The 10,000-nt window shown below is 42.8% G+C and overlaps 1 protein-coding gene across 1 annotated transcript; it reads right to left on the reverse strand.

The window, feature by feature from the left end:
* Positions 1–1,013: 1,013 nt before the first annotated feature.
* On the reverse strand, positions 1,014–4,637 carry EVX2 (even-skipped homeobox 2). The gene is made up of 3 exons (XM_077830487.1): positions 4,214–4,637; positions 2,938–3,191; positions 1,014–1,646 (listed from the first exon to the last, which is right to left on the reverse strand). Exons 1-3 carry the CDS (start codon positions 4,635–4,637, stop codon positions 1,014–1,016), a joined length of 1,311 nt encoding a protein of 436 aa, XP_077686613.1.
* Between the last annotated feature and the right edge of the window lie 5,363 nt (positions 4,638–10,000).

Consider the following 10,000-nt stretch of genomic DNA (forward strand, 5'->3'; position numbering starts at 1 on the left):
CATTATTAGCATCAGAATTGACATGGCAGTAACACTGGTGGTTTTTGATGTGCCTTTCTTCAAGTTCAAGGAAGTCCCTCCAGTAGCAGTGGCTTGCTATGGCAGGTCTCAGTTATCCAGTGGTGGTTTTTCAGAGGCAAAGGCGTGATAAACATGTGTGGGAAATAAATCCAAGAGCCGTTTTACCAAAGAAAAGAAACAGAAAAACATTAAACTGAGAGAAGTACCTAAGGTCAATGCTTCAGGACAGCATCCTATACCTAGAGAGATTCAAGTATTTCCCAGATCGCGTGGATTATGGTAGTTGGAAAGCATGAGTTTAAAACTGCCTCTCTGACTCGTATAGAGCATCCTGTCAATCTCACTCTTCCCTTCCCTTTACCGGCTCATCCACAGCAGCCTCATTAGCTACCGCTCTTTTCTGTACATAACATAGGCGAGGCATTTCCAATTGATTCGAACTAAAACGAAATCAGAATAAAACAGAAACACTTTTCTCTTCTGTTGACACACCCTCCCCGCCCCCAACTTCCAGACGGACATGGTAGCAGTCCCTAGGCCAAATTCACTTCACTCAGTCCCTAGGCCAAATTCCCCTTGCGCAGGGGGTGAGGTTTGGCTCGGGACCGACCGAGGGCGGCGGGGGTTGGGCCCAGCAAGGAGAACAGAAGCTTTGCACCCAGTGACACCCGCGCAGTTCCCCCGGGGAGTGGCGCCCAGGGCAGCCTTTGGCCCCTGCGCCGCGCTGTCCTGCAAACCCCGCCCCGGGGGCCTGCAGGCAGTCCCGCGCCCGGCGCTGGGCCCCGCGGGGCGTGCAGGGGAATGTCAGGGCGGGGCCCTGCCCACCGCCCCCCGGCTCGTGTCTCCGCCAAAGCTGGGGGGAGGGGGGGGCGGCGGGTGAACGGTACAAAAATAGAAGGAACTTTTTCAGAGCCCGGCTGCGGGCCCCCCTCCCCCGCCCCTTACAAACGGGTCGCCCCCGGCTGCCCCCCCCCCGGCTGCGGGCGGGGTAGTTATCTGGTGAGCGGCGCCTCCTCCCGCTGGTCCGGGGAGGCGCCCGCGGTTTTGCTCAGCACGGCCGCCGAGTAGGGCAGGAAGCCGCTCTCCGCCCGCTGCGAGGCCGCCGTGCAGGGGAAATCCGAGCCGGAGCCGCGCGAGCCCAGCGCCGCGGCCGCCGCCGCCGCCGTCTGGCTGCTGTGACAGCTGAGGCAGGAGCAGGCCGCCGAGCCGGCCGGGGGCGCCGAAGAAGCCGCGGCCGCCGCGGCCGCCGCCGCCACCGCCGCGCTGCTGTTGAGCCCGGCCGCGGCGGCGGGGGCCTGGTAGAGGCCCGGGTGGCGGAAGCCGCAGAGCAGCTCCGGGCGGGAGTAGGGATGCGAGAGCGCGCGGAAGGTGTCCAGCGGCCGGATGGAGGTGGCGAAGGGCGAGGCGGCGGCCGCTCCGGAGGCGGCCGCAGCCGCGGCGGCCGCCGTCACCCCGACGTGGGGGTAGTAGTGCAGCGGCACGTGGGAGTGGAAGGGGTAGGGCAGGCTGCCCGTGGCCGCCGCGTGAGTCATCATGTAGGTGTAGAAGCTGGGGTCAGCCGGGTGGGGCCAGGACATGGCCAGGCGCTGCCGCTTGTCCTTCATCCGTCTGTTCTGGAACCACACCTGGCGGGAGGGGGAGACACAACACACAGGCCGGCCTTAGACAGCAGCGCAGCCGCGGCGCCGGACACTAGGCCGGCTCCCGCCAAGCCCTGCTCCGGCCGCGGGCTGCAGCAGCTCCCGAGCAGGGCATGGCCGTGCCGGGCACGCTCCCCTCCCAGGACCCACCCCCGCTGCTTAGCCTGCCTGTGACTTATTTATTAACTGTCCTCCTGGTTTGCTACCTAAAAACCTTCCTCCAAATTCGCACACCCACAAAACCCGCTGACATCAGAGAGGGTTAAAGCTGTCAGGAATTAAAAATGAAAGTGGCTCCTTTGAAGGAACCCAGCTGCTTTTATGGGGAAGCTTTTCTGTTTGCTTTTTGTTAATTGCACGGGGTTTGCACACGGCAAAATATTGTTTGCGTTTTGTTTTTAAAAGCAGCCGTACAAATGAAATTCCGAGTTGCTAACGCTGCAGCCTTGCTTCTGCCCTGTAACAATGGGCATTTGCATCTGCCTTCCGCTTTAGCATCCTTGCTTTATATTATTTTCTAGAGCTACTTTCAGGAAAGGAACATTCCAAACATACAGATCTTTCTGAAGCATGAAGGAGAGCGCTTAAGATTCGCCCTCTGTAACGGAGCAGCTTGTTTTCTTGTCTCAAGCTTTTTGGTTCTCCACTGCCTCTTTGTAATGTGCTATAAGTAACCACATTATTTAAAATAATCCAACCAAAAGAGATTTCACCCGAATAAATCACTGAAATGCTTTGTGCCAGTCAGACACTAAATCCGTTTTAAATAATACAGCATTTGTCTTTCAAGTGCTTTTGTCCGAAATGGGAGAAATAGAATTTTTATTATATTGACGTGTCCAATTCCTCTGCTTCATTTTTTTGGTAAATATCATCGTTTGTTTCCTTTTTAACGTGCAAAGGCAATACAAATTGACAAGGAAAATTAAAAAACAAATAAAAAAAGTTTCAACCCAGAGAAACAAACAAACCCAACAGGAAAGACAAGACCGGATGTTCTTTAACCAAAAGCCATAGCTAAAAATAGCTAAGAAACCATGGTGGGAATTATGCAACACTATTTATTTTTATGTTCTATTGTTATGTTATCATTGGATTTATTCTTTTGCCATACAGGAGGAAAGTATAAGCCACTGCATTTTCCTGTCAGTAAGAAGCACCTATTTAGCCGGGAATTGGGCTCGATCTCACATTTTAAGCTCCCAGACAGCACAAAAGCACCAAAATCCACATCGAGTGTACTAGCCCCGCGTTTGTAGCGCTTCAGCTGAGATACCTTGATGGTGGTCTCAGGGAGGTTGAGCGCTGCGGCCAGTTCGCACCTCCTGGGCCGAGACACATAGTTCTCCCGGTAGAACTCCTTCTCTAGCCTGGCTATCTGCTCCCTGGTGAAGGCGGTGCGGTACCTTCTCACCTGGTCAGCCCCAGAGCCGGAGCTGCCCAGTGCGTTGCTGCTGCTGTGCAGGCTGGTTAAACTCGAACCTGAGGACGAGGTGGTGGTAGTAGGAGCTGAGCTGCTTTCTGAATAGCCTGGCAAACAAGCAAGCAAATTGTGAAATAAAGATTTGTTCCTCTAGATGTGTTTGCGTGTATTAAATAAAGCAGGAGGTAACGTTACCAGTCTGGCTGTGAACTCTGATAATTAATGCTAGCTGTCATTGTTACAAATTGCTGCTGTTAATAGAATCAATAAAGTTTTTTTAAATCACTTCATAACGAAATTATTCTAAGTAAATTAGGCATTTTAGTAATTATAGAATTCTAGCTCCTGCAGCCAATTAGCCAAGTAGGAGTACATATGCAGAGCACAATTTTAGAGATGTGGTACTGCTCTCATACTGCGGTGATCGGATAACTCTCATCTGTGAATCAGCTTTAACAGCTACATGAGCCTTCCTTATTTTCTTTTGAGAGGCACAAAATAAGTGCAGCCATAAACAAAGATATGTCTTGCGTTATGGTGTAGCTTGCTTTTCTTTTGACACATTTGACAAAACGCATCTACTATTGCCCCAAAGAAATCCATTGATTATTCTCTTATTACACTCCCCAATGAAAATAATTCACCAAATTTATTTCAAACCTGGTACGATGGGGGGATTTTAATAGTCAGCGTTATCAGAGATTGAAAGTGAACAATGGCCAATTATTATTAGTGTGAATACACAATGACACATTTTATACGTACAAAGACAAATACACACATATACTTAGATACATAGTTTCTACTATCTATACACTCAATTTACTCCATGTATGTATATTTGTATAGCTGGAGAAATACAGACAGATCTGCAGAACGAGAGAAACTATATAAATACATATATATAGTTCTATATATGGGAGAAAGAGAGCGATTTCCATGAATATATAGAGACACTTTGCTATATAAACACTGTTTAGTGTATCTTGTGTATCGTGATAACACATGAAAAATAATTGTGCACCGTTTTAGCAGTGATTTTACTGAATACAGAGCGCTATTTCCACAGGCTAACAAGTTTAATCAAATAACGGTACCGTTTAGATCGAGAGGATAAAATAATATTTACCTTTGTTATTGTTTTCCTTCAGCTGGGAGGAACTCAGGCTAGTTGGGGAGCGGAGTGCTGAACAGCCCACCTCCACATCACTGTTCATATCTGCCTCTTGAGCAACTTCTGAATAATGACTAATTTTCTTCCTGCTTTCCGACGGAGCAATTTCGGAGGAGACGTTGCTTTCACTGTTCTGATGTTGAAGATTGAATAAAGTGTCTATTTCAAATTTGCCTTTGGCAGGGATGTCCCCTATAGTGCTATGCAGAGAGGCGGAAGTTAGTCTAGGGCTGAGGCGACTAGTGTGTTGAGAATTTTCAAGGGCCTCCAGCACTGCATTTCCAGCTGAGTCTGACAAATTCGAGAGCCTTTTGCCAGCTGTAGGGCTGTGCAGACCTCTTTCCATCAGAATCATCTCTTTTCTTATTCTTTCCATCATCTCAGCTTTATAAAAAATGTCAAAGTTGCAGGGTTGGTCCTGTACTAATGATGAGCTGCAGCAGGGGCTAATTCACATTCAGCCCGGCAAGTGTCTCTAAATATTATTATCTCTTTTTGAGGGAGGCGTAAAAATTGTGGGATGCCAAAGCGAGGGAATGACTGGTCAAAATGACCCATACATCCTTTCTAGCCCGAAATGTCATTCATCAAAAAGTAGTGCTCGTCATTAAGGTAGGAATGACGCTGTTCGAATAATCATTTATTGTAACAGGTTTATAAGCAAATAAACACAAGCTTCTGTCAGTGGATAATGAAGGCAGCTTCTGAGCAGACAAATATATCCAGGTAGAAAGAAAGAAAGACAAGAAGTGAAGAGTAAAGCTCTTGTCCTTAGCGTGATCAGATCTTGCTTGAATTGCTCTGGGGTTTGGCCTCTGGGGTGAAATTGACAGTCTGATTAATAAAATGAGCTGTGCAACATTTCCCCCTTCATTTAGGTGCATCATTATGCTCTGATTTTTGTTTTGTTGCCTTTTAGGTCCTAATGATGCAGCTTCTTTCTCGTTTGTCCTCGGACAGAACTACATGTTAAATAATAGATAATGTTTTATATATCTAAGAGCGGATTTTAGATCGCAACAAGAGGAAATGTTGGAAGAGGACCTGCGGACTGAGACTGCCCTTCCTCTGTATTTTATTTACTTTTACTTTCCAGTTAAGAATGCACTGGTACTTTTTATTTAGGAATTTTACTAGCACACACCCCAACCAGCCCCATACACGCAAACCTTATGCTGAGACTTTTAAAAACTATCGCTGCTGGTACGTAGCAGTTTAAGTGCATCTACCACAGCATCCTGCAAATGGATTTATTGTAATCCGGGGTGGAAGGGGGGGGGGTATATTAGTATATTTTCCTCGTTACATCCTTAAATATGGTGTCCTTTTTACTTTCTATACTCTTGTTTATTGTCGGAGCTAGTCTACGATTTTTCCCCCCCTTGGGAAAATATTCTCTGTTGTGCAATTTGATGGCAAAAATGTCCAAATAACGTTAAATGCATTCATGATTTAAAGCACCGTGCTGCAGCACTGTCATTTCATTCTCTAGACAGGTTTCTTTTTACACCCTCCCCCCGAAAAGCTAAGCATTTTAAAATCTATATAGATATAATGACTTGATTTTAGTATTTCAAAGGCATCAAATATTAGTAAAGACATCCTCCTCATCGTCATTCTTTCGCCAAGGTTACCTGTGGCTTAGTTAGCTGAGCTGTCCGTTGTTTTCCGGGTTGATCCGGAGTAAAATGTCTTGTGCTGTAAGGGACACGGGCTAGCAAGCTTAGTAGACGTGACTATCGGAAAGTCTCTCCTCAGTGATAACTTTGATAGTAATAATGACGCTGATGGCAACCATTTAAACGAAGATAAATCCTTTGTCATTAGCATCTCTGGAGCACTCTTCAATAACTACCCAATCTCTACTTTCTGAGAGATTTTTTTCTACCCACATAGTGAAGTTTTAGATCCCGAGTTTCTGAATTTGATCAGGTATAGAAATATTCCAACGTTTCCTGTGATTACATGGGATTTTTTTTTTTTTTTTTTTTTTTGCCAAGAGAGGCGCTTCCTTGTAATGTTAAAGTCACATCTCCTAAGTTCTTATGCTCTTGCTTATGATTCATACTTGGAAAAGGGGATTCTTGTCGGCTTTTTAAGAACGTATTAAAAGTCTCCCTAAACATCCCATGAAATATTTAGGAAACATTCTAGGCATTGTTTATAAAATCCAGCATTCTATTAATCAGAGTTTTACATCAGTTCTTTGAAAAGTGAATTTAGCTGCAGTTTGGTGTCCTATGTTTTACAGCCCCAAACCAGACAGAAGTAAATATCAACTTTTCACTAACCGTAGGGAGCTTTGAGCAGTGTGCTTAGACTTAGATAAGAAAAACATATATTGTAATAGGAGGAACGTAAACGTCAAAGCCCTTTATATTGCCAACACAATCCAAGAGCACACTTTCTGAAACTATATTTCTCCATAAATAATTTTAAACCCGTAAGAGATGGTGATATATTTGCCTTTCTTACCCCAATATAACTGGTGACAAAGCGGTATCTTCTGTTTTATCAGGAGAGAGCACAATTTCCTACACCATTATTTATTGAAAAGATACAGGTTTCAGAGTAGCAGCCGTGTTAGTCTGTATTCGCAAAAAGAAAAGGAGTACTTGTGGCACCTCAGAGACTAACCAATTTATTTGAGCATAAGCTTTCGTGAGCTACAGCTCACTTCATCGGATGCATTCAGTTGTCTGACAGTCTCCATAGGCTATCCTGTTATTAAAATGCTATAAGAACAGCAGCTCCCTGAGATTAAACAATTCTGAACAGAAGAGTGACGATGTACATATTGGGCTCTGTTTGTAGGTACTGTAAACACTGCCTCACTTGAATTCAAAAACTTCTCTATTATTGACTATAGATGGGTGATCCAGACTGTAACCAAACTTTCCATCGCAAAAGGAACTGGTCCCAGTTAAATACAGACTTAGTTTTGCCAGTTGAAATAATGATTATGCAAAATACCCCTCCTAAATATAGATCTGAAAGCCTATTTCGACCAGATTGAGTAGTGCCTTACCAGTTATAGGAGGGGAAGCGGAAGTCTGTGGGTTGCTTTATTGCTGTCGTTTGGCGCCCCCGTCTGTTTTCTTAAATACTTTAACTGGGTTAGTATCTTTTTTCCCCCTTTTTTGAAAACCACAGCTAGACACCACATCTCCAACACACTTACATCTGAACACTACCAAATCCAGTAGAGCTTTATATTCCAAAAATGTTACTGCACCACTAAAAGGAAAATAATTGTTTTATGGTATATTGCAGGTGAAATAGGGTACTACAAAACGTCCAATGTGAAAAATATGTTATACACAAGGTCGACTGTGCCTTAATTACCTTAATTAGTGTTTTGTTACATTGTGCACCTTTTAAATAATATTAATACTTCAGTTTAAAACAAAAACAATCAGCACAATACAATTAATCATTCCTCTCAAAAATGGATATCCACTAATAAACTAGTTGTTTGATATTTATATTCTTAGAAAACTAGATTGATATATTTTATAAATGTTTATAGTTTTTCTTTTAATAATGAGTACAATCTAGAAAACTTTCAACACATATTTAAAGGGTTGTATCAGCGAGGGAATGTAAAGAAAGTGATATAGATCGATGAAAATAGATGAGTTTTTGCTACCCTGTTTACTCAGTTGTTCTTATAAGCTTTAACTAGCTGCATAGGCCGACAGCCAAAATATTTTATTTTATCTTGAGAGTTGTTACTTATGATATCAAATAATATTTTGATCATGTCTGTTAAATCTTCACTGAAAGAGAAATTCATATGAAATCGACTGAAATCTCAACCACTTTTTAACTAGTTTTAAGGTGTTCTAGGGAACACCGGCTAAATATTTGGGTTTTTTTCTTAACTTTGGGTGTTCAGAGGTAAATTGTAAAATATTATTATTATTATTGCAGGTAACATACAACGTGTAGATGTACTGTTTCAGGTGGGAGCTCGCAAAAAACTTCTGGTTGCATATGTCTATATTGTCTCTCAAATAACCAAAGGCCCGATGTTGCAGTTGATTTCACCCAGGTATCTATAGGAGGACCCAGGCTCAAGTAGATAATGATCCGTGAGCTTTGCCCAATTATTATTAAAAGTGATTGGTGAAAAAGAGAATTTTCATGTGTAGATAAAATGGTCTGATGAGATCTAACGTTATTATACAGTGTCGCTTTGCCCTTGACTTGACTACTCACAACATGAAACTAGAGCCTGTTTGCTTCATTTACTTATAGATCTATAGCGAATTATAGGAAGGCTGGTTTTAAGAAGGAAAAAAACAAGCTGAGATTTATTGCACTAAGACAATTATACCTGAAAGTTTGAGTTAAGATAACAGGTTCACTTTCTGTGGGAACCCTCTTCCCTCCTTTGTAGTAAAAAAAATATATAAACTCAGATATTTCACTCTTGCAAGCTAGAAAGTCCGGTTCTGTTAATCAAGGAAACAATACAGTTCAAATTTACATTATTAATCTGCACTCTGTGTCTCCACAGAAAAACGTGTAGAGCCATCTAGTGACAGAGCTGGGATACTACATCGTACGATATAATCATGGGAAATGCTGAATGGTGCAAACTTGAGAGAAATTCTCTCTCTGCTTACACCTCCAACTCTGCAAAAACTGGAAGCCATTTAATATTGTTGCTGAAGACTTGCTGCTGGGTACAGCAGCTGCCTGGAGTTTTACTGGAGACATCAGTGCTTTCTATGAGCCCATATTCTTCTCCTGTATACAAAGAAATAATTTAAGTACAAATATCCATACATACACCTCCATATATAAATATACTTATATTTATTCTACTTCCTTATGAGAGAATTATTATGTAGGAGGACTCTAGCATAGTTGTCTAATCACTTGTGCTTTTAAAAATATTTCACTGCCGTCGTAAATATACAACTTGATTACAACTCAAAGAAAGCTTTGAGCACCATATATTACAAAGTTAATAACATTGTGTCTTTTTGTGGCTAGCTTCACGAATAGGACGTATGTTGCGAAGTTCAGCTGATAACATTTTATGTGATGTAAAAAGTTATTCCGGTTTAAACCGAACCGTTTATCAGTTCCCTGCAGCGACCTGTATGCAACGCCAGCACGAGTTATGATTCTAAATACTGGCTGGGACTTATGAAAGATTTTATACCCGTTTATGGGGGACTCGAGGGTGGGGGGACATGTTAAACACTCACGTTTGCTTAAAAGTCTGCTTGGATTTTGTAGAGGCCACTGTGCAGAGTGATACTTTTCAATGTTCTGAAGCTTAGGGGACTGGACTCGGTGACCTCTGAAGGTCCTTTACACAGGCTTACATTTCTATGAGTCTGTGAAAATGTATCTTTCAAACATCAGAGTTAATTGACTTGCTAAATCAAGTTCTGGGCATCCATAAGACAGATTTGGAAAACATATTTTAACAAATATCCTTACCTGGCAATTAAGCCTTTTCTTTATTGCAATTGTTTCAATTTCTACTAGTTCTTTTTGTTGAGTTGGAAGAAAAAGAAACACAGAAAATAAACACTGTTGGTCTACTTAGTCACTAAAAACATAAGCTGGTTAACATTAAACAAAAAAATCTAGCGAGGATTGGAGAAGGTAGCTGTTGAAATATTACTAATCTCCTTATTTTGTGTACGAGCTATTCAGGCTGAACCCAAAAGTGCAAAGTTCCTTGGTTTGTTTGGTATGGTTTTGTTTTCTGCAGCAAAC

Source organism: Eretmochelys imbricata, chromosome 11 (genome assembly GCF_965152235.1).
Source record: "Eretmochelys imbricata isolate rEreImb1 chromosome 11, rEreImb1.hap1, whole genome shotgun sequence".
In the NCBI taxonomy this organism is placed as follows: Eukaryota; Metazoa; Chordata; order Testudines; family Cheloniidae; genus Eretmochelys; species Eretmochelys imbricata.